Below are 26,436 nucleotides of genomic sequence, written 5' to 3' on the forward strand. Positions count from 1 at the left end.
GGTCGTCTTGAGAGCTAGACTAGAACTTTCCCTGCACATGTGCAGTGGCTACTGATGCCATTACTATAGAAACGCATGCCTGAATTGAGCCTCTTCAAATTCCACCACACTGCTACCACTAGCCCAATCCCTGTCTATTTGTCTATATTAGTTGTCATACAGATACATAAAGCTTCCACACAAACACTAGTGATAAATCTGTTACAGCATTTCATTTACACGAACCAAATTGTTCCCTGTTCTGCCCCTCACTAAAATCTATAAATTACTGTTCCACATTTGCTATGTCTCTTGCATGTATATTTATTTCTTTATATTGTGTGCGATCAGGTATTACATTTCCAGCACTTTATAATATAAAGTTTCTAAATTAAACAATTAAACAGTCGAGCATACCCTGCCATTAATCCCTTGGGAAATAGAATGGACCAGACAGCACCCATCCCCATCTGACTGTGATCCTTCTACTCATACTCAATTGCCACAATTGCCATGGCTATGTCACACCCGTGAGTTGACCATTCCATTCATCCTTAATCCTAAAATTGGTAATACCAAGGTCGCACCTACACATTAATTGAACATGCCTTCCACACTTTGTTCTTGTTATTCATGCCATGGCAGATTTGCAAGGTAGTATTATGACAATGGTAAAGATATCTGTCAGCTGTGTATGATGAAAGCACACTTCAGTAAACTTAGAAACTTGTCCGATCATTACAGCTTTTTATAAGTGAAAATATTGTGCTTTGTGGTGACCTGACCTTAACACCTGCTAACCCCCTCCTTGCCTCCACCCTCTTCCTTCTCCTCCCACTCTTGCTTCCCTGCTGTCGCCTCCTCCTCCTCCTCCTCCTCCTCCTCCTCCTCCTCTGTGAGACTAAGAACAATCCTAAGGATTGCTAAATACAATGAGACTGATTGAGAATAAAAATGGAGAGTGAGAAAGAGTGAGAAATGGTGAAGTGAATATGACATGTAATGAATGAGAGGAAGAGAAAGAGCCAATTTTCACTCCCTTGTCCCTTATTTCTAACAAATAATGGAAAGAGGAGGTGACAGGTAGGGAGCTTTGAGACAAGACAAAAGAAGGGAGAGGAAAGGAAAAAGGAAGACACTTGATAGGTGAACAGCAGCTTGCACAGCTGGTAAAGCTGACCCTACACAATCAATATTATTGCGCAATATTTGGTATTGTACAATAGTATTGACAGTGAAGGGGCAGTATTGAAAAATGACACAATATATTGAAGACATCAAAAAAGTTTGATATTTTATTGCACAATACAAATATATTGAGTAGTTTGAGGGTAATATTGTAGAATCTCCTGCCTTCAGACTGTCGACATGGTTGGCAAGAAAGATGATTGACCATTCATACTAGAAATCATACAACTGTAAAGGGATTTACCTGCATTGTAGCAGGTGAAAAGCAAACAATACAATAACAAGAAAAAAAAAGTGCATATGAAGTGTTGTTGAAAAAATATAATGAAAAGTATCCAGAAACTACAAGAGATGATGTAAGAAAGAAAATAAATTCACTCCAAACAAACTTTAGAAAGGAATTAGCAAAAATTAACAGTTCACAGAAATCTTGGGCTGATTCAGACGACATTTATGAACCAATGTTATGGTATTTTGATGAGATGCAGTTTTTAACTGATCAAGAAACGCCTTCACAGTCTACAAGCACAATAAGCGTAGAGGAGGATGAGGAAGGGGATGGCTTAAATGAAACATCATTGGTAAGTAAAATATGTATTGAACTATTATTGCTAATAATATAAAGAAACATATGATACCACAATAAAAATTAATATTAAGTTTTAGACTATCATCAAAGAGTAATTTATTATATAGCCTATAAGGAGTGTGACACCTCTCTCTCTCTCTCTCTCTCTCTCTCTCTCTCTCTCTCTCTCTCTCTCTCTCTCTCTCTCTCTCTCTCTCTCTCTCTCTCTCTCTCTCTCTCTCTCTCTCTCTCTCGTGGTGTCAAAGCATCGCCTGTCTCATATCTTGGAATGCAACTAACATCATAAAACAAATAATAGTGGTCCAAATGCAAAGCCTACTATTGTACTGTTATTTTATATAGCGTATCTCTTGTGCCATGGAACCTTTCCTTCTAGGTTAAAGTATTCACAGTAGCTCTCCCTAACCATTTTTGTATGCTGTGATGGATTTCTAGTCTTAGTACTCTGCAAATTTAGTAGTTTTGGTACTAATTGCCATGATCCCTCATGAATCTGTCTGGTCTCCAGATTTTCTCTTGTCCACATTGCCTTGGTGAATGTATGCATGTCATTTCCCTCTTCGCAAGTAAATATGTAAATAGCAGCAAGCTAAAAAAAAAAAAAAAAAAAATGTACTGAGCTTTATCAGGTGATACCCAAATAGGCCTCTGGAACACACCAAACCGAGCATTCATAATGCCAAACACATTTTCACCAATGTGTCTTGCTCTACTAAGCTGATAATTGAATATATGTTTAGGATTATTCAGTTCAGCTTGGTTGTATGGCTTCAACAAATTTTCAGACAAAGTAAAAGCATCATCACCTATCAGGACATATGGAACTTGTCTGTCACAGTTTGGTAAACAGGCAGATTCAGGGATATGTAGAGACTGATCTTTGAACATCTGTCCAAATGTTGTGTGACTAAATACAACTCTATCAGACACCTACCATTAACACCAGTATCTGCCATTATAAATTTATACCCAGAGTTTACAACTGCCATTAATACAATGCTATATGTTTTCTTGTAATTGTAGAACATAGATCCCGAGTTCAGTGGACATTTCATTTCCACATGCTTGCTGTCAATAGTACCAAGGCACTGAGGGAAGTTCTAGTGCTTTTTGAAGCCCTTTGCAATCACCTTCCACTCTTCTGTTGTCCTAGGAAGCTGTAGGAATAAAATAAATTATTATGTAACTGAGTACTGAAATCTTTAAGTTGTAAATGAATGTCATATGTATTTATGATATGTTTCTGACTATCGATTTCCAGGTTGATGCATCCACATCATCACAATCCTTCCCACGAATTCCACCAAAAAAGAAGACCAAGACGGATCAACAGGAGGAACTACTAACTTTGGCGTGCAACCGTCTCTGTGACACAAATGATGAATATGTGAAAATAGCAAGTGCTTGGGCTGTCGAGTTGTGGAACATGAGTCATACCCAAATGCTGTTTGCTAAGAAAGTTATAAATGATATATTATTCGAGGGTCAAACGGGAACATTACACCGCCACTCAGTTGTAATAAATGCACTGATGAGGACTAGTACCCTAGTAAGTAATGTATCTTCAAATGGATCAAGTACACAGAGATTCAGGGAATATGATGACAGATAATTCTGCAACAGGATCATCACTTACCCAATATTTTTCTTCTTTCACTTAGACATTAAAGTCAATGTGTGTGTTAAAGGAATTATAGTAATTATGTAATACAGATACCCAGGAAAGATTTTCTCTTATAACAAAAATTAATATGGTCACTGATAGGAAGGGATTTTCTACACTACATAGGCTGCATTTTATGGTTTACTATCATGATAAAGGATTATTTGTGCTATTGAAAACATGCTTTCATAGTTAATTACTTGTAACATGAGGATATATTGTACTTTTTTTCATTATTAGTAGTATAGAAAAACTATTACACTAACATGTTCCACTTTCTTGGTGCAGTTTATGTTTCCTTGTGTTATTAAAAGGACTTGTCATTTATTTTCCAAATATAAAAATTGAAACTGCCATGCATTATTTTCTTACCTTTATATATTCTTTGAGGCAATGAATGATAGCTCTGCATGTCTCCATTACGATGCAACTGATTGACCGAGGGGACACCGCACTACTAATTTTTCAGGTCTTCAAATGTGTTGCCAGTGACCAGATAACGCAGTGTTACTGATAACTACATACTTGCAGGGATACATTCCCGCATCACAATGTTCTTTTTGGAAATAATTGGAGCCACCATCTTCAGTAAATTGTCAAATGCTGCACTGTCCATTCGCATATAATTTCTATAATCCTCTGGATCACTGACCCTTATCTCCTTCAGCAGCTTCTCATTGCTGTACTCATGTCTTTTCTTGTACCACTCCTTCATCCATCTGTGCCTTTTTTTTTCTTTTCTTTTATGCAGCAGGCTATTGCAATTCATCATATATATATATATATATATATATATATATATATATATATATATATATATATATATATATATATATATATATATATATATATACATACATACATACATACATACATACATACATACATACATACTTACTTACATATGTACACATTTGTATAGTTTTCTAAACCTGTCTTTGTTATGTTCCTCTTTATTATTAGTGTATCTGCCATTGTTGCAGCCAATATGTGTACTTCTCTGTGTATATATATATATATATATATATATATATATATATATATATATATATATATATATATATATATATATATATATATATATTCATTATTTTAACAGCATTTCAGGTGAGCTAGTACTTTTCTCAATTTTCTTACTCTGTGTTATTCAGTCATTGTTCTTTATTTCTTTAGCCTGTTTCTCATCTTGTTTTCACATTTTCCTAATATCTCTTCCTCCTTTCAATCTTTCCTTTCATCCCTCCTTCCTCTTTCTCGTCTTTCTCTCCCACACAATTTTCCTTTATCACTAACCTGGTTTTTATTTCTCTTATAGGCACAGTCCCTCTACTTCTCAGAAAAACAAGGAAAGAAGAGCATTGTCATGAAGGGTGGCCAAGTGGTGGTGAGAAGGAAGAAAGCTCAACGCAAGGACAAAGGGGTATGGAAATCAATAATTTCTCAGCTTTACATGTAAAATATTAACACTGTGGAGAGATGCAGGCTACTGATAACAGTATTTACATATTTATATACTTGGTTACTTGAGATACATCTCTCTTTTTAGCATCAGAAGAGATGGGACATAGGGAAAGGGGTTTTATTTGTTTAAGCTTCTTGTTAAGAAATAAATCTTGAGGGAGGAGAGATGAATCTCTCCCCAACATTCTTAACTGGATCAGTGAATGTCTGTGGATGTGTTATGTGTAAAGGTTAAAAGAGAAAAGATTAGGAATAAAATAAGTGAAAGTTGGATGTGTTAGCAATGTAGTAAACAAGATTAAATGGAGAGAGGGTTTAGAGAGAGAGAGAGAGAGAGAGAGAGAGAGAGAGAGAGAGAGAGAGAGAGAGAGAGAGAGAGAGAGAGAGAGAGAGAAAGGATGGTTTTGGTCCAGAAGTGCAGAGAGATGTGTAGGAATGGAAACGGGATTCATTAAAACTGGTATAGATGAAAGTAAAATTGGGGTGAGAACTGTCCGTGCTTTTGAGTGCATGTGAGACTAATAATGAGGGTTGAAGCTGAGAGAAGCCTTCTGAAATTATATTGATAAGTATTTGCAGAGTTTTGCAGTGAATGTGAATGTATTGATTGGAGGATCTCATTGTCAGAGTTAGAAATATAATAGTTGAAGATTTACTTGGTATGTATGATATGCCTTGATGAAATGAAACAGAAAAGTATGATAAGGTTATGCAATAATTGAGTTAGTGATTGAAAGTGTCTGGTTTAAGAAACATATTCATGTGAGTGTAGTAGGATGGTCCACAAGACTATCCCTTTCTTCCAGGGGCTGATGGGCCTGAAAGTGTGAATGATGTATGTGTGTGGTGTTTTGTCTGTCCCACCCTGTGTGAGATTGCCAGCTTAGTATATAGATAGACATAGATGAGACAAGCAGATGAAAGAGTTGTTGATAAGGCAGTGATAGGTTATGTGGTTGCATCAGTGAGTGCAGTAGGAAGACTGTTGGGTGTGAGAGTATTTGGGACCAAAAGATGAATGTACATAGTGGTATCAAAAGGTTCTGTGACTGGTTCCAGAGCACACCAAGAGATGGCAGTACAAAGAGGCAGAAGAGTTATTGTTATCGAGTTGCCTGTCGTGTGGCATTGGTTTGTGAACTTTGTGAGCTGTGCCATGTGATTTTTTTGTGACCTCATTATGTTGGCATATTTATGATTTCATCAATGACTATAAACCAGAGCAGAGTGAACATGAAACTTTGCAACAGGTTTGGCAAAATATGCAATGGAGACCTTTGACTTAGTATAATGTGTATGGCAATGAAGCAAAGAGTTGTGTTAGGCGTTTTGAGTAGAACATTTGCTTCAGGGATAGCAGAATCATTCCCTGAAAATCTGGAAACATTTAAAAAATGTGCATGAGGATTGTTGGATATCCATTAATGGGATTGGTGGTGTCATACAGAATAGTACATGTAATCCTTATGTCTGACTTAAACTTGCATTACATTGCTGCAGGGTTCATGCCCAGATTTATGTCTTGAACATAAAGAGTGCTGAGCCACAGTCTGTCAAAATTGTTACTGGAAGATCGTTGCATACCTGGGAAAGTGCACCTTTCTTGTATGTCAGGAAAGGGATCATTTTAAATAACTGCTGATTTTATCTAGCATGGTTCCTTGTAGTTATAGATATAATTTATGTATAGTAGTGGTGTTGTCACATGACATGGATAAAGATTTAGCAATATCCTTTGGAAAAGAATACCCAGTTTGTTTGTTTTTTAACTCTCAGTGCAATAAAGTTGTATTTCATAATTGTCAAGTCACAGCATTTATGTGAGGGATGAACCTCACTGATTATGACACTTTTCTCTTATTTTTATAGTAATAGTAAAAGAAGAAAAATGGTGGTATGATTAATACACTTGACTTAATACCAAGAGGCTCAGCGGACAAAAGTTAGTTTTATCTTTTTATCACCTAACAGTGAACAGATACAGGATGTAAGCCTAGGAATCATGCCCTATCTGGAGGAAGTTGAAGACATGTGATCCTATGCTCTTATACGCATGTTTTGAGTATGGATGTGTGTGAATGTATATATGACTTCAAGAGATTAAAAAAAAAAAATGTTTATACATCCCAGAAAATACAAGTCACAAAGTTCTAGAAAGGATTTGCTATACCTGACCCAAAATATAAGCATTTTAATTTTTGGATATTCTCTTCCAGAAATCTCGTTTCACTGCATACATGCTTTGGGCACGAGAAGTTCGTCCAGGCATCATCCAGGCAAATCCTAATATGGGTAAGTAACAATAATGATAATCCATGTCATGGACATGGTAATTCTTTAGACGCAACAGTCACCACACCTTCAGTAGGTCATGTTTTTGAGGTAGAAAAAGATGAGGAGGTAGAGGAGGAGATTAATGGTTATAGAAACCTGAAACACAAAAATTAATTGGAAACAATGTGAACCTAATGAGAATAATGAAAGAATTATTCCTGAATTCAGGGGTTTTATATCAGGCAGAGAGAATGCATTGGAACCAGTGGAATATTTCAGGCAGTTCTTTGACAGAATTACTGACACTAATATGTAATGAGAGCAATCAATATGCCTTGCAATGTTGATCCAAGCAAACTACTTTCTCTAATAGTAGAAGAGCTAGAGTAATTTTTAGGCATTTGCATCTACATGAGTGTCATTAAAATGTCCAGTCATCATAGATACTGGACTTCTGATGCAAACCTTAGGGCTGCAATAGACTACATGTCCTGTGCTAGGTGGGAAAGAATCAAGTCACTTCTCAGATAATTCACAGTGTTCTGCCAAAGGAATGCCAGAATATGACAAACTGTACAAAGTCAAGCCACTGTTGAACCATGTAAAATCCAAGTACAATATGATTCCTATGAATAAGAATGTGTGTGTAGATGAATTGATGATACCATATAAAGGGACAAGAGATCCAAGATATTACATCAAAGGAAAGCCCAACCCTTGGGGCTTCAAAGTATGGACTCTTGCTGATAGGCAAGGTATTGTACACAATTTTGAAGTATGTGTTGGATCAACTCCTAAAGTCGATGGATTCCCTGATTTGAAATCCAGTGCTAATACTGTATGCAAATTAGCATCAGTTATTCCTAACAACAAGAACCATAGACTTTACAAGGATAGCCTGTTCTCAACAATTCCTTTGTATTTTGAGATGTATAAAAGGGGTATACTATACATGGGAACAGTTCACACCAATAGACTTTCTGGATTGAGAATGATACCTGATAAAGATTTGAAAGCAAAAGGAAAGTCTGCTTTTGTAGAATATGATGGAAAAACAGAAACTTGTCCAGAGAGTGTAAGGGTTGTTCGGTGGAATGACAGCAATTTATGCACCATCATGTCTACCATGGGATCTGCTCAGCCAGTCACAAAAATACTCTGTTGGGATGAATCAGTATCCACAACAGAAAATACTCAAGTAAACTGCCCTGCTCTTATCAAGCACTACAAATGCAAATATGGGGGGAGTAGATAAAATGAATGCACTCATTGCATTTTACAGGAAGTTTTTCAGATCTAAAAAGTGGTACCACCGAATATTCTTTCACTTTGTAGATCTTAGCATTTGTAATGCCTGGCTGCTTTACAGAAGGGACACCCAGTCTTTGGATGCACATGCAAAATATCTAAATCTCTATGATTTCAAATTAGTATTGTCGTCATGTCTGAGGATGCAAGACAAATCTTTATCAGGAAAACGAAGAGGTTGGCATTCAAGTGCATCAGTTGATGAAAAGCTGGCAGAAAGGAAACAAAAGAGCCACAACACCAAACCAATTCCACCAAAACCAGTAAAGGATGACCAGATTGGACATTTCCCAATCAACCTTCCTAAAAGAGGGAGATGCAAAAACCCATCCTGCGAGTCATCTCCTGTAATATGGTGCCTAAAGTGTCAAATATACCTTTGCAGCACCAGTGAGAAGAGATGCTTCCTCAAGTTTCATGGCGTTCAGTATGATCTAAAAGATCTGCCACAGTAGAAATTCACAGGAGTTTGAGTTTGATTCTAAGTATTTTCTTTATTTTTTCTTATTTTTTGGGTGCATAAAATGATTGATTTGCATGATTGAAAAGATATGAAAATCTCCAGTGATGAGGGAATCTGAAATATTCATCTGTGAACTAAGGAATTTATATTCTATGCTATACAAAATAAAGAGTGTGATGTAATTGAGTCGAACAATAATTATTTACTTTCTACATTTCCAATTTCCTTTGAATTTAGGTACATACCTTATGATATTTTATGATTAAATTTGAAATAATTGCCTATTTTAAGTAAAATATAAAAGATGTACTACTTTCTTTAGTGTACTACTGAATATTCCTACAATGATTTGAAAACGGAAGGTATTGATGTGAAAATTTAAAAGGAATTTAGGGAACAAATTTCTATCCTAGACCAACACAAGATAATTCCCACACTCAATTACAATACGTTTCTCTTTACTTCAGGGTCTTATATCGCCTCCCCTGTTGCTTAAAGGTTATACACACAAATATATGACATTCCTGTCACTTCACAAAGCATTAAAACCGTTTTACTCCTTTATAGGCCGCTGAAATATTTTCCCCTGTTGCAGGAATTTCCCCAGATGCCATCACTGCATCACCAAATGACAATTCCCATATTTTACCTTTTCAAACCTCACAAGACAACACTGCCATCACCATAGATCACCTATAACACTATAGCACCACCCCCCGAGACACCAATGATGCCACAACACCACTGCAGCCCCAACCACAAAATGGCTGCCTCTCACCTTGACACTATCCCCTCAGCATTACATAACCAACACAGCTCACCAACAAAATTTCAGCAGACAAGAGCTCTTGGTACCACAAAAGACTCACCAACCTGATCCTGGACATCAGGGTTATACCACCACATCACTAATATCCCCACACACACACTCCATCACCACACCACACCCGAAAATATCCCTTGAGAAACGCCACCCCTCTGTTCTCCCTCAGGGCCTCTAGTTTTCTGTCTCAAGAACTTGCTGACTCATGCAAAAGCCAGACATGTATTCCTCGCCCTAACACATTCCACATCAAATACACCTTTTTCCTTACATATACATACATATAAAGAACTCAAATTATGAAGAGAATAATACTACATGATATAAAATGAGTAAATAAGCCTTATACTAACTTATAACTAAGAATAAAGATACATTTTGAAAGAAAATGGAACATGGAGGACACTAAAAAAAACGTGTTCCTTTTCAGGGTAAACTCGACCAATAACCTGACATGAGTTTCTGAGGATATTGCCATAAATAAAAATACAGATTTTTATCTATCTAGATTTACTAAATGGAAAATGTTCTATGTACATAAGCATTTTAAGGCATTGTTTAGCCAAAGCATAAAATTCAAGTGTAGCCTAGCAAAGGATACAATGGCTGGGCCAGGCGGGGATCTGAAATTGTGAATAATTCAGTCATGATTTCTACAAGTTTTAGAGGTTTACAATATCTGCATGATGAGACAAGTGACAACAACAGACTGATACTGATAACCGATAAACATTACACAATGATAGTATGAATGTAATAAATGACAAATAAAATAGTAGGCTGTGAGGCACCATGCCTGCCTGGGCAGGGAGTGGGAAGCATGAAGGCTATCAGCAAATCAGCTGAATGTTAGTCAGATCACATAGTTTCCCTCCAAGATGCTGATATTGAATACGTTCAGATTATATTGCATAACTTAAAGTAATGTGGACCATGAAAATGGTGTTTCTCCACCCTGGTTACCCGCCCAGGCTGCCCATTGTATCTGTTGCCAGGTTACACTTGAATTTCATACCACGGCTAAACAACACCTCAAGACGCATATATGCAAAGAACATTTTTTACTTAAAATAACCTGTACTTTCGCTGGCAATATCCACAGAAACTCCTGTTACACCCTATATACAAGCAGGAGAATAAATAAAGCAAAGATGATAAGAGGAAGAAGAGATGGTGGGTAGAGATGAGGAAGAGTAAGGAGGTTAGAGAACAGAAAAAATGTAGCACAGCCAGGTCGCTGCTAACACAGAGGGCAGGTTCCACTGATACACTGTGTAGATGTAATTCGTATTAGAATTCTTAATAAAAGCAGTGGCAGAAAATGACCATGGTTCTGATTTGGTTGAGATAGGCCCTCCCAAAATTAAAATATTTCCTGACTATCTACAACTCTTAAAATTATTTTTTATATACAGGGAGTCCTTTGTTTACAGCAGGCTTGACCTTCACTGTTTCATAATCACATACATTCCATTCCCCCACACTTTTTTTTTTTTTTGAGTTTCTCAAGATTATCAGGGCAAGAACAATGACTCTTAATGAAACCTCGATTTTTTTTTTAACTTAATTAGTTCCTGAATGCTGTTCAAAATCTGAAAATTAAAAAAATCAAAACTATTTTCCTCATAGGAATCAATGTAAAATGGATTAATCTGTTCACCAGACACCAGCCTACCCTGTCTTAGCAGGTTATGACACATCCCCACAGCCAAGATAGCTGCTTCACAACATCTCTAATATGTATTTCAGCCGGTTTAATCCATATTTTCAAAATAATAATTCGCATCAGCATGATATATTAGCACAGCCTAATTCACACCTTGCCCTAGTTTTTGACATTATAGTGCATTCACAGGTGTATTTAATTACGGTGGTTACTCTTGAATTCAAATGTGTCGTAGTTAACACCCCGCGAAGCAATTCGAACAGGTGAAGTTGTGACGTCATCACAAACTACCTCGTCTACCCCATACTCCTCCCCTTCCCTCCCACTATCACTCGTTTCCTACCCCCCTCCATGTATGGTTTACATTATCCTGATGAGCCAGGGGCAGCATGCAATATTGGTTTCATTCCCCCCCTTGTATGAGGAGAGTGGTGCATCGCTGCCATGTCCAATATGCCACGTTGCAGCTGTGGTTGTAAAACCGCAATTGCACTGCGACTTTTACACTATTTCAACCGAGAGAAAGCAGCCAAGAAATTACGGATTAGTTTGGACAGGTATGAAACCTGCATTTATCTCCTATTGTCATCAATGAAAGTTTCAATGGCATCCCTGTAATGTCTTGCATTGGAAACTAATTTGATGATTATATATGAAATATTATAGGCATGCAATACAGGCCTTATGATCATGTTGCAGGGGAATGACAGTCCATGGGGATGACAATGAATGTTGTGCAGATGATGGTGAAGCACAGCATGAGCTCACATTCTGGATCACCAACACTGCCCGTGACAGCCACTCCTCCGACAAAACCGCCTGGAAAACCGACGTCCATTGCTACCACGGCTGTCTTTGACAATTTCGCTGTTGGTGCCATTTGCCACCACGTACACAGCAAATTTGCTACCAAACAGCCTGTCACTATTGGTATGGTGAGTGAAGAATTAAAGAGGGTGGATATCATCCCGGAGGAAACCTCACAGATGACTGTGTGGCATTTACTTCTCATCATGGGGTTCAGGTGTAAGACATCACAAAGGAAACTGTACGTGAAGAAGGAAACTTTAGATGTTGTGTATCATTGTGTTAACGCTCTTTGATCACTCAGGAAGCATCTGGAGGAGGGAAGACAGGTGGTTTACATCAACAAGATGTGGTTTACTACCTGGATGCACCACAGTAAAGAGTGGGTAGACACAACACAGCCTAACACCAGTGCCACCTTCAGCTGTCAAGTGCCTCCTGGGGAGGGTGAGTGCTTTGTGGTAGTAGCAGGTGGCACAGGTGAGGGATTCATTGACGAATAATTTCTGTGCTACCCTGCCAAGAACAAAACTGGAAACTACCATGGCGGCGAAATGAACAGTGCTCTATTCATTCGCTGGCTGATATCACAGCTTCTGCTGGCGCTCACTGAGCCATCGGTGCTGGTGCTGGACAACACACCCTACCACAGTCAGCTGACCAAGGAGACCCGTTGCCCCACCACTGGCACAAGAAAAGCTGAGATCATGAAATGGCTCGAGTGCCGCAGCCTACCATTCCCACCACATGCTATGCGCCCTGAGCTGCTGCTGATCTGCAAGGAAAACCAGCCCAAACCATGCTACACAGTTGACAAAATTATCCAATCATGGGGCCATGAGGTCATCTGGTTGCCACCTGCTCATCCAGAGTTAAACACCATCAAACAAGTGTGGGGCTGTATGAAGCGACATGTACTTTCAACATTTAAGCAGTTCACTCTGGCAGACCTGCAAGCACGGCTCTAGGGGGCAAAGCTTGTCGCAACCAAGGAGGTGTGGGCGGGTGCTGCGAGAAGGTCCAGATCGTTCAAGGAAGAGGTCATCAGACAATATACATGAAGGTGTGGAACCCGTCACCATCACCATTGACAGCGATGACGAGGATAAACTGTTTATTCATAGTGATATGGGATGAAATAAAATGTATGTATGTTATTGTTAGAATTTCCCCACCCATCATGTGTATAAACTTGTTATCAAATCTCCTCTCCGGGTGCCTGGTATTCATTAATTATTATATGTTGTTCAGAGAGAGAGAGAGAGAGAGAGAGGAGGAAATGGGGAAGGGGATAAGGGGAGGAGTATGTGGTAGACAAGGTAGTTTGTGATGATGTCACAACTTCACCTGTTCAAATTGCTTCACAGGGGTCGGCTATGACGCATTTGAACTCAAGAGTAAACGCTGTAATTAAATACACCTGTGAATGCACTATAACATCAAAAATTAGGGCAGGGTGTGAATTAGGCCGTGCTAATATAACATGCTGATGTGAATGATTATTTTGGAAATAGCGAAAAACAATGGGTCAAGCCGGCTGATATATTTAGTAGCTCACAAATTATATATTTATCCAGAAAAGATGTATTGAATGAACTTAGTGACACAGAACTCATCAGAAGATAATGTTTAGAATGTGCAGGTATTCTCTTTGTCATCGATCAAGAGAGGGAAGCCTTACAGAGGGACACAGAGAGGACTTCCAAAATTAAGGTTATCATAACACTTAGACATCTTGCTGCTGGGAAAAGCTGATGGAAAAATGCAGTTGTGCAGTAGTAGTGGTGTTGGGGGTCTTTAAGAGAGCCACAGGTGGGTTGGAATAATTCCTGAGCTCTGAAAAATGTTTGTTTACATAAGGGCTTTTCAGTGGGATCACATTTACCTTATTTCAAAGATTGAATTACTGTCTTACACTCTGTGTCTCTCCTCCAAACACATAAAAACAAAGTAAATATTTATAGAAACTATGAATTAGTAATAAACAGCAGCTTTTCCTATGTCTTTTAATATTTTAAATCAAGCAACTTTGTTCTAGAACCAAATTATGGTACTGCAACTGAAGTAATAACGAATTCAAAATTTTGTTCAAAAACTGATTTGTTCGTAAAGGGAGGCTTTCAGTAGCCGAGGTTCCACTATACTTTTTGTATAACTGAATATAACAGTTACAGAGGACATAAAACATTAAAATGTTAATGAATAAAAGCTGGTATAGTAAAGTAACGATCATTTAAAAAACAACACTAAGTTTACATACACGACTAATGGTCAGTCACTGTTGATATTTTATATCCCTGACTAAATTGCTTGCTTATTAATTTTAGATACTTGTGGATACCATTAATTGTTAATATTTTAGATTACCTTGGATTACTGGTGTGGGAACTTTTCAGCCTTCACTCACCCTATGATCTCTCAGCTAACACACAACCACAGAAAGCATCACTAAATTTAATAATGAATAAGTGATAACTTAGCTGTGGTTCGGACCAGCTGGGGGCAGTGGTGAGTTGGTGTCACTGGGTTTTCCAAGCTGACGGTTGGTCATGTATTCCTAGCTAAGACAAACTATTTGTTGCTGTCCAGGTTTCCAGGCTTTTAAGTTCTTAGCAACTAAGTGAATATATTGTAAGTGCAGACTGTAATGTGGCAGAGATATGACTTGAGAGAAGGCTGGTGACTGTCCCTGACAACAGGAGTCAAGCAGCAAGCTTGGATCCCAAACCGCCACATCAGAACAAAACCTGCCCACAATCCGCACATATCTAATTTCCAATTTATTTGTAATAGTAACTAATACTTTGTACTATATGAACCTTAATTATCCCTTAATTAAACTTTACAATTTATACAAATCACTCCATAGACCAAAAGTACTTTGATAAATGTGTGATACAAGTGCAAATTTCCACATCCTTGGGCTGGGCATTACCTGAATCTATATTAAGGTAATATGACCACCTGATATTAAATTCCTCCACCTATCCCAAGACCTTTGAGATGCTACTCAGGGTGGCCTGGTCCACAACTTGTTTTTTTGTAATCTCCCAAACCTGAGACAACCTTCCAGGTCAACAGTGTTGTTTGGAGTAGCACTTCAGCAGAACTAATTTATTAATAGTTCTAAAAGTTCTGTGGTGGGACACTTCGCCCGCCCCTGCATTCCATTCTCCAGTCCCTTGGTACCTTCAGCCACTGCCAATCACCACGTGGGAGTGAGGTCAACCCTCACCCTTTGTCTCCACAGTGCTCTGGTCTGCTCCACAAGCCCTTTGCCTTTCTGGCTGCATGACCTCCCTTCACCTCACGAGTCCCAGCCTGACCTGAACCAGCAGGCCCAGCAACCATCCCAGCATCATCAGTAGTCCTTGTCCACCTGGCCATGGTGGCGGACATGCGACATGCTGGCAGCTTATCATTATTATATTTGTACAGTTCTATTTTATTATATCAACATACAGCAGCTGATATTTACCATCACATTTCTTTGGCAACCATTACTACAAAGCACTAGAAGAAGAAGAAGAAGCTTATATATATTATCTAATACATAAAAATGGTGGCTGTGGTGGAAGGAGTCGACTATACCCGTACGACTTCAAGCCATCACTGACAAAACTCGACTGCTTTGCTGCTGATCCCATTGTTCCAAGACTTTGGATTTCATGTTGTCAGTCTTCTGGTACAAACTGTGGTGCCTTCCTGTGGCCGTCTCTGCACTCAATGCAGGCCACTCACCCACCACATTCAATGAAGATTATCACCATCATGTGCATTATTTGTGCAGCATATTTTTTGCAGTGTATTGTTGTTATTTTTGCAATTTATTTGGCATAGAAATGCCTTGTTCTCTTGTTTTAGGCCTCTAGTGTTGTCCTAATGTTTTCTTAGCCTGTAATTCGCTGTGCTGACATTACAGTTAGTGTGAGTTTTGTGATTTGGCCACTGTGTGCACTTTTCTGACATCACTGCTATGTGAATTTTGTGATTTGCCAGTGCATACTCACTTTTCTGACATCATTGTTCTGTGAGCCTTGTGATTGGGTATAGTGCATACATCACGTGTATTACACAGATAAGCGTGTTTTTATGATGTGAATTCTGTGTTTTATTGTGCTTGCATCACCCCACATGCTTTGTTCGCCGCAAGGACACTGTGAGAAGGGTGGCCAAGTAATGTGGTGGGACACTTTGCCCGCGTCTACACTCCATTCTCCAATCCACTAGGACCTTTAGCCACCTCCTATCACCATGTGGGAGTGAGGTCAACCTTCACCCTTTGTCTCTGCGGTGCTCTGGCCTGCTTCACGGCCAGGTGGCCTCCCAGGACCTCACGACCCCTTTACTTTTCTGGCCACATGACCTCCCTTCACCTCAAAAGTCCCAGCCTGACCTGAGTCAGCAGGCCCAGCAACCACCCCAGCATCATCGGTAGTCCTTGTTCACTTGGCCTTGGTGGCAGACATGCAGCTCACTAGCAGCTTCACTTTATTTATGTTGTACAGTTTATTTATATTAATATAACACAGCTGCATTTACGAGTTTACCTTCATCATGACCACCTCCACAAAGTACTAGAAGAAGCTTATATATATTATCTAGTACAGCCCTTTGAACTTAATTTCTGTTGTTTTAACAATGCCATCTTCATCAGGATACAATTTTAATATCCTAGCTATTGGCCTTGTAGAACAATTCTGCTTTGTTTTTAGTAAGACAGTATCACCTTCCTAAAGGGAAGCTAAATTCTCAGCTGGTTGAGCACCGTAGAATTTCTCACGAAGACTTGCAAAATATTCTTCAGACCAATATTCCTCCTGCCACTCTAACACAACTTGTTTTGTTAATGATAACTTTCTCCCAGATGCTGGGACCTATCATCAATGGTGGGATCTACAATATGATCCTTGGTAGACAGGAATGGTTCCAATTGTCTTCCATATAGGAAATGAGATGGTGTTATTGCCTCCAGATGTACTGAGGTGTCATTTAAGTAAGTTAGAGGTCAGTTATTGATTCTGGTCTCAATTTCTGCTACTACCATTCGTAATTCTTTGAGATTTAACTCAGATCAATGTAGTGTCTTCTTTAGGCACTTTTTGACTGACTACCCCTATCATTCTTTCTGTGAATCCATTCTGCCATGGTGTCCTTGGTGTGATAAATTTCTAGCAGCATTGCCTGTTGCTTAATGTTTGTTGCACCTTTGGATCATTTATAATTTCTTGAATAAAGGGATCCATTCCTATAAAGTTAGTAGCATTATCACTTATGATAGACAAGGACAGGAATGCCTTGCTGCAAAGTTTCTAAACAATTGCAGGAAGGTCTCTGAACTAAGGTCTTTGACCACTTCTAGATGGGTACCTCTTGTCCTGGCACAGGTGAAAAAACATATATAGACCTTCTGTGAGATATCACCCTCACCTGTTGTTGTCAGAGCACCTGTATAATCTACACCCATGACTTCAAAGGGTCTACCTAGGCTTACTCTTTCTTTAGGTAGATTTGGGGGCCCTGGATATGTCAAGGGTTTCGCCTCATGGCGTTGCCATACATTACACTCTTTCAGGGAGTTTTTTACTACTTGCCACTCTTTAGGTATCCTGGAATTTTTCTTAACTTGAGCTAGAGTGTCCTTCATTCCCACATACAAAACTATTTTATAGGCCTCCATTATGATTAGTTTGGTAAGGTGACTCCCTTTTGGTAGCAGGATAGGGTGCTTTATCTCATATGGTATTTCATCATATTTTATTCTACCCTGACACCTTATGATTTGTTCTTCATCCAGATATGGCCCAAGATTCTTTATTAGTTTTATCTTACTTTTGGATCCTTCACCTAGTGCCTTATGGATGTCTACATAGAATTCATACTGTTGTTGTTTGATCCAAAATTTTAAGGCATCTGGCATTGCTTTACCTGCCTTCTGAGTGATGAATTGAAAATACTCTTTTGGTTACATTAATTAATTTACTGAAAGATGAGTATTTCTTTAGGTCAATTGCCAGATTATGTGGATGGTTGGCCTGAGGTTCAGCTTTTACTATGTTAACTGCCACCTCTTTATATGATTTTTGTACGGGCCAGTTTTGTTTCTGGTTTAACCAGTTAGGCTCATGGAACACTCTGGTCTCCTTTAATTTCGAGAATGTTATACCACTGGTTATGAGATCTAACAGGTTTTCTTTAGTAGGAATATGGTGGTACATAAAGTTCCCTTGTGTAAACAGTATTTTTTCCATCCTATTTTTCATGTGCAGGTTTTTGTTTTCATTCTTCTTAATCCAGTGAAGGCAGATTATGCTATCAGTCCATATTACTCCCAGGCTGATCCTTTATGGTTGTTTCCACTAAGTACTTTGCTAAATGAGTACCCATTTCTATTGTTAATAATTCTAATTAGGGCAAAGTTTAGGTTTTCATTGGTGCTACTCTTGATTTTGACATTATCAACTCACTTTGATTATCTGTGACTGAGTAGGCAGTACACCATATACCTTTGAAGATGCATCACAGATGTGAAGTTGTGCATTGTCATTATGATTTAGATCGACTTGTCTGGGGGATGGAGACCTCAGTACCTGCAATGCATTCATCCTTATTCCCATGCCATTCAGATGAATAATATTCTGGGAGGACAGTATCCCAACTAATATTTTTTCTTCCAAGCTTTCTGTAGTAAAATTTTTCCTCTTACTGTTATAGGGCTTATTATACTCAGGGGATCAAATAAGAGAGAGATTTGGCTTAGTAAGGATCCTTTAGTTAGATTTTGTTCAGGGTATTGAAGCTGGTGCAGACTTATTCTATCACTTTTCACATCCCACTTCCTACCCAGTAAGTTTTGTCTCACAGATTATTCTTAATAAAGTCATTCCTTTAAAGGGTTTTGCAAAATTATTGAGTTGCTATTCCAATTCTGCAGAGCCATGTTAGCAGCTAAACATTCTTTTGTTGCCTTTTCATATAAAGTCACTGCTTCTTTCTCTGTATTTACTGTTATTTGTAAATTGTCCATATAAAATGCATGACTTATTTCCAAACAACCAGCTTCGTCAAAATGATGATTTAAGGTTGAACATAACAAAAATGGACTGGAACTTGAGCCAAAGAGAATGGATTTAAATCTGTACACATCCAAAGGATGATTCTCATTGCTCAGATCTCTTGGCCAGAAGAATTTTGTAAAGTGTGCCTTTTTCCTTTAAACCTATTCTTAAGAATGCTTTTGAGATGTCAGCTAGTAGGGCGTAGGGTTTTAAACGGAATTTCACCAACATGTCAAGGAGGTTTTTCAGTTAGGTTTTCTTATATACAAACAGTCATTCAGACTGCTTGCTCCCTTAGTTGCTCATGAGCTGCAATTGAAAATCATAAACCACTCTTATTGGGTGTAGTGACAGAGTCTTTCTTTACTGTATGCTGAAGAGGAAGGTAATGGCCAGTGTTATGATTTACTGGTTCTGTTATCCTTTCTATGAAGTTACTTGCAGTTAGATTTCTTATAATATTATCATATTATTCCAGCAGTATTTGTTGTTCAGTCCACAAGTTGTTTAATTGACCCTTGGTATTAATATAATTGGTTGGTAGGGATGGTGAATTTATTTTTCAAGGTAATCTGATCCAATACTGGTTATCTTTGTATTCCACAGCTTGAATATAGTAGTCTTGGGTCATTTGTTCTTCAGCACTCAGAGCATTAGGATTTATTCCCATGGTATCTAGGCCCCATAACTTATATATTGGTTTATTTCTTTCTTCTGTTATGTCAGGTAACTCATTAGGGATAATTTGAGCTCCAGTATAAGTTAGGTAACTCATTAGGGATAATTTGAGCTCCAATATAGGCTAATAGTAGAGACTGGATTGGTGTCACAAAGATGGGGTTGGCTCTGTGAGTTGGTAGTACATCTTTAGCAGCTAGCATAAGATTACCACCAGCTGTTGTCAGCATTTGAACACCATATTTGTTTAATGTTTTCCCTATAAATTTTCTATAATAGTCTGAATCTACTATTAGCTGAATTGGACCCACTTCATCTGATGTTATTACGTTTTAATCCGCTAATTTTATAGCTTTTATTTTAAGACAGTCAGCAGTCCCCTTATAATCCTTGATGGTTAAATTGGTATTCATTTCTGGGATCACCACTGGTGTTATCTTTGTTTTAAATTTGCTTAGTTTGATAATGGGACTTACTGAATCATAAGTTTGGGTATTATTATTAGTTAGGAAACCTGAGATTTTTAATTGAGCTTGTCCTGTTTTTGGTAGATTTAAAGCTGTTACAGTTTCATTGCTTATAAAGCTTTTCTGCGCTCCTGTATCAAATAGAACCTTGGCCTTCATCTGTCATCTTTGACTACTAATGTCTACTTCTGCTATTGGAACTGCTGCAGGAGAGATGGGCTGGTTATTATTGGTCTTATCATGTGAGGCGGTTATTTTAATTTCATAGTCTATTACCTTACATCAAAGCAACATGATGTACACCTTTCTTACACATAGGACACATATGCAGGTTAGTTTTAGAGTCTTTTATTTGGTGTGCCTCAATTAGTACACCTTCCTAACTCTTCAAGTCTATTTATCCTCCTTTCTACTGCTTGATAATTGCCAAAATGTACTGAGTTATGTTGTTCAGAGTAAAATGCACATTTCTTAATTATTGGAGTTTTAGGTCTTACTCTTGTCGTGTTATAGTTAGTATAGGGTGGTACCTCTCCTTTCTTATGTACTGTGGTGGTAAAGGTACCCAATATTTGAGTCTCCATAACTTGGTTTGTTTTTACTTACCAGGCTTGGGTTTGGATTCACTTCCTTTCCCCTTCTAGGGTGAAGTCTTATTCACCCATTCCTGATAAATTTTATTAGAATCTGATTTATTTGGTTTGGATGCCTCATCATTGCTTATATTTTAAAAATTTTTCAACAATCATTCATTTCCTTGAATGTGAAATGGCTTTTTCAGTACTTTAAATATAACATTTCTTATGTTTTCCTAGTTAGTTTTCTTTGCATAATGATGTTTATGAGCCAAGCTGCATCCTCAATATTATTTGTTTTTGGAGATTCTAATATCCTATTTACATTTATCCTGAAAAGTTGCAAATTCTTATAACAATGATTAAGGGATATTAGGTCTAGGAGTAGGAGTTTGTAGACATATTTAGTAGTTATTTGCTCTTTATCATCATAATTCTCCCTGAGCAATATCATAGTTTTCTTCAGTAATAGCTAATTCAGAAACTATTAGATAAGCATTACACTTTAGTGTATTCGGGAACTGGCATCTCAGTGGACCTTTTTTATTTCATTTTTTATTTATTTATTTTTTTTTTTTTATTTATTTATTTTATTATTTTTTTTTTTTCTTTTGCCCTTAGCCAGTGCCTCCTACATAAAAAAAAAAAAAAAAAGAAAAAAAAAAAAAGTTGACTTAATAGGTAGGGAAACGTTCAGCTGGGTTTAATGATTAAGTTCACAGCACCCCCTGATCCACTGCTTTAGACATCACTGGGAATATCTTGCCTCCCAGAATGAGGGCCACTCTATGATGTTTCCTGCAAATTCTGGTAAAGTTATAGCTGGCAGGGTTATGTTAGGCTGTCCTCTCACCATAGGATTGGGAGGAGTGATGCTTGTTGAATTACTTCTCAGTAGCTCTAATTACTCTTCAAATTTAGTTAGATGTTCATTATAAATTATTTCTTCTTGTTCATAGTCTGAGATAAGTTGTTTATAGCCTCCATCATCCTTCTCAGTTGTTAATTTAGTTTCTATTTGATTAAAAGTAGCCTGGTGGCTATTCCATTTTTCCTTTATTGATTCTATTACCCTTTGTAATTTAGCTCATGTTAATTGGTCACTGCGTATTAGCTTATTGCCTTCTCTGATAGTTCTTGTTAACCAACCTTGTTTTGATGCCAAAGATTTCCCTAAGGTTTTAATAGACATGTTTGTTGATCTAATTTTGAGTTATTTGCTTGTTATTTGAACAATCACCTGCTTCCCCACATGATTTGTTGTTATAACTTCCAGTCCTACTGAACTCATTGGGTTCCTATATTAATTACTATGGCCTTGATGTTTTCTGTCCTTAAAGCACCCGATGTTTTATCCATCAGTTTTCAGTTAATGAATTATCTGATGTAGTGAGACATATCTTTACCTATTTGGTTCCAGTGCACATTATCCCTTGCTATGTGTCATGATATTTTCAGGTTCTACTTGCACTACAACAAGCTCAGAGGAACATGGCTTTATATTTGTAATTAAGCCTTTCATATGTTCTGTTATGTCCCTAAGGTCCAGTTTACCGGATTAAATCATTGATACCCATGAGCCACATGGTAAATTTATGAGGCTGTTTTTTAATATTTTAATCTTCGATCATGGTCAAAGGTTTGAACTCTGGCCCTAGGATGTCAAAAAGGTCCTTATTTCACATCCATGAATTTGTGGAATTAGTTTCAGCTGTGTTAGTATGTCCGGTTCATGCAAAGAAGAAGGCAGTAGACACCTGACAAAATGATAATTACTCCTAGTGAGGTCTGAAACAGCAGATCAGGGGGTGCTGTGAACCTACCATTAATCCAGCTGTGACCTCACTGAACATTTCTCTTTGTGTCTTAACACAAGGGGGCAGTCACAGCCTGCCCTCTAAAGACAGTTCTCTTCCTTCACACAAAATTACCAGTACCTAATTACACACACACCTTTCACTAAAAATTCAAAATTATCATGATAACTCCTACATCACCCTCGGAGTCCCCATCTGGGGAGGGGACCACAAATGTCCCCAGGTCGGACTGCTCTTTTGGTATCAACCCTAAGTTTCTTGGCACCCTCCCCCCGACTTTTTCTTCATTAACTTCAGCAACATTCACAGTCTTACATCTAATTTTCAATCTGTAGAACACCTCTCCCCTACTCAACCTCACCTTCTTTCCCTCACTGAAACACAGGTGTCTGAGACAAATGACAGTAGCCCATTTTCTGTTCCCTCCTACTTTCTCTATTCTCATTTTCAGTCCAAAGCTGGATGTTGCGTCCATGTGCACAATGACTTAACCTGCTCTCATGCCCATGCTCTTGAATCTTTCAAGTTTTCTACCATCTGGCTACAACTGCAGAGTCACTCTCAAACTAAATTTATATGTGCTATATACCTCTCACCTAACTCCTCTGACTATAAGAAATTCTTTGACTACTTAACTTCTAAAGTGGAGCACATTCTGACTCTTCCCTTTTGTGGAAATCTCCATTCTTGGAGATTTCAATGTTCACCACCAGCTTTGGCTTTCCTCTCCCTTCACTGACCATCATGGTGAACTAGCCTTTAACTTTGCTATCCTCCACGACTTATAGCAATTGGTGCAAAACCCTATTCGCATTCCTGACTGTCTTAGAGATACATCCAACATTCTTGACCTTTTCTTAACTTCTAATCCTACTTGTGCTGTTACCCTGTCTTCTCCATTAGGCTCCTCTGATCACAATCTCACATCTGTATCTTGTCCTATTGCTCCAATCCCTCCTTAGGATCCCCCAAAGTGGAGGTACCTCTAGTGTTTTGCCTCTACTAGATTGGGGGACCTGAGGAGGTATTTTCTTTGGAATAACTACTGCTTTCATGTCAGAGACCTGTCCCTGTGTGCCGAGTGCATGACAGAGGCAATAGTGTTTGGCATGGAAGCATACATTCCTCATTCATTTCTTTTACTTAAACCTTCAAAACCTTGGTTTAACATAACCTGTTCTCATGTTATATATGATAGAGAGGTGGCCCATAAAAGATACTTGAGCCTTCCAACATGAGAATCTCATGTACTTTATATTTCTGCCCAGAATTTTGCCAAGTCTGTTCTCCAACTAGCAAAAAAACTCCTTCATTAATGGAAAGTGTCAAAATCTTTCAAGATCTAACTCCCCTTGTGACTTCTGGCATCTAGCCAAAAATATCTCCAATAACTTTGCTTTTTCTTCTTTCCTTCCTTTATTTCAACCAGCTGAAATCTACCTTGGGTGATTCAGGGCTTGTTCCTCCCTCTCCTCCACCCTCTGACTACTTCTTGCTACCTATTAAAATTCTTTGCAATGATGTTTTCCATGCCCTCGCTGGCATAAATCCTAGGGAGGCTTATGAACCTGATGGGATCCCTTCTATTGTTCTCTTACTCCATGCTTGCTAGTCAAACTCTTTCAACTCTGTCTGTCAACATCCACCTTTCCTTCTTGTTGGAAGTTTACCTACATTCAGACTGTTCCTAAAAAGGGTGACCGTTCTAATTCCTCAAACTACCGTCCCATTGCTTTAATTTCCTGCGTATCTAAACTTTTTTTTTTTATCTTTTCTCAACAGGAAGATTCTTAAACATCTATCACTTCACAACCATCTATCTGATTGCCAGTATGGGTTCCATCAAGGCCACTTTAATAGTGATCTGGCTTTCCTTACTGAGTCTTGGTCATCCTCTTTTAGAGATTTTGGTGAAACTTTTGCTGTTGCCTTAGACATATCAAAAGCTTTTGATAGAGTCTGGCACAAAGCTTTAATTTCCAAGCTACCCTCCTATGGTTTCTATCCTTCTCTCTGTAACTTCATCTCAAGTTTCCTTTCTGACTGTTCTATTATTGCTGTGGTAGACAGTCACTGTTCTTCTAAATCTATTAACATTGGTGTTCCTCAGGGTTCTGTCCTGTCACCCACTCTGTTCCTATTATTCATCAATGATCTTCTAAACCAAAGCTCTTGTCCTATCCACTCCTATGATGATGATACCACCCTGCACTTTTCCAGTTCTTTTCCTAGATCTCCAACCCTTCAGGAAGTAAACAGTTCATGCAGGGAAGCCACAGAATGACTGACTTCTGATCTCTCTAAAATTTTTTTATATCCCACCAGTTTTTCTCATCCTTCCAGCTGCTAGCTCTGTACAGGGGCCCTATCCTTCCATGTATGGAGTATGCTTCACATATCCAGGGGGTTCTACTGATACCTTTCTTCTAAACAGGGTGGAATCAAAAGTTTTTCGTCTCATCAACTCCTCTCCTCTAACTGACCGTCTTCAGCCTCTTTCTCATCACCACAATGTTGCATCTCTTGCTGTTTTCTACTGCTGTTTTCATGCTAACTGTTCTCTGATCTTGCTAACTGCATTCCTCCCCTCCTCCCACAGCCCCACTGCACAAGACCTTTCTCTCATCCCTATTCTGTCCACCTCTCTAATGCAAGAGTTAACCAGTATTCTCAATCATTCATCCCTTTCTCTGGTAAACTCTGGAACTCCCTGCCTGCTTCTGTATTTCCATCTTCCTGTGACTTGATCTTCAAGAGGAAGGTTTTATGGCACTTATCCTTCAATTTTTTACTACTGCTCTGGAACCTATTAAGAGACCAGCATCTCAGTGTTTTTTTTTTTTTTTTTTTTTTTTTTTGCTAGTACCTCGTACATAAAAAAAAAAAAAGAGAAACTTTTCGAACCTGTCTTCCTCACTCAGACCACCAGAATAAAAAATATGGGAACTTTTCAACCTGCATACCCCCATTGATCTCCCAGCTACTCGCAACACACAACCACAGAAAATATCACTAAATATAATAATAAATGGCTGAAAACTTAGCTGTAGAACTTAGCTGTAGTTCAGGCTGTAGTTTCAGGCTAGGATTGATGATGAGTTGGTGTCACTGGGCATTTTCATAGCTAAGACAGACTATTTGTTGCTGTTCAGATTTCCAGGCTTCTAAGTTCTTAGCAACTTAGTGAATATATTGTAAGTGCACACTGTGATGTGGCAGAGATATGACTTGAGAGGTGGCTGGCTGGTGATTGCCCCTGACAACAGGAGTCAAGTAGTAAGCTTGGATCCCAAACCACCATGTCAGAACAAAAACTACCCACAATCCCCACATTTCTAATCCCCAATTTATTGAGAATACTCAGTAATACATAGAATATTTGATGGCTTATAAGATGCGTCTTAAAAAAAAAAAAAAGTCAAAATGAGCCTGTGTCTTGTAAGGCCAAGGTTCAGCTTTGGGGCAGTGGCTAGTGATTAGTCTATGGCAGTGGTTCCCAAACTGGAGGCTCCTGGGGAGCCATGTAGCAGAATGTAGGGGGCCATAATCTCAGGATATGTACATATAAAAGCAAAGGAGTTAAACAGGTAGGCAGCCAGTGGAAGGAACTTACAGGTTCA

The 26,436-nt window shown here is 38.4% G+C and overlaps 1 protein-coding gene and 1 long non-coding RNA gene across 2 annotated transcripts in view; one reads left to right on the top strand and one right to left on the bottom strand.

Moving 5' to 3' along the window:
* Window positions 1-26,436, top strand: part of LOC135090832 (uncharacterized) — a 148,002-nt gene that overhangs the window by 69,654 nt on the left and 51,912 nt on the right. The window contains exons 5-6 of the mRNA XM_063987923.1: window positions 4,735-4,839; window positions 7,097-7,172. Coding sequence (XP_063843993.1) covers window positions 4,735-4,839; window positions 7,097-7,172 — 181 coding nt within the window. The remainder of the gene's footprint in view (window positions 1-4,734; window positions 4,840-7,096; window positions 7,173-26,436) is intronic.
* Window positions 1,746-4,169, bottom strand: LOC135090835 (uncharacterized). Its single transcript, XR_010262138.1, has 2 exons — window positions 3,792-4,169; window positions 1,746-2,913 (listed from the first exon to the last, which is right to left on the bottom strand). It is a non-coding gene; the product is annotated as an uncharacterized LOC135090835 (long non-coding RNA).

This window comes from Scylla paramamosain, chromosome 36 (genome assembly GCF_035594125.1).
Source record: "Scylla paramamosain isolate STU-SP2022 chromosome 36, ASM3559412v1, whole genome shotgun sequence".
Taxonomy (NCBI): Eukaryota; Metazoa; Arthropoda; class Malacostraca; order Decapoda; family Portunidae; genus Scylla; species Scylla paramamosain.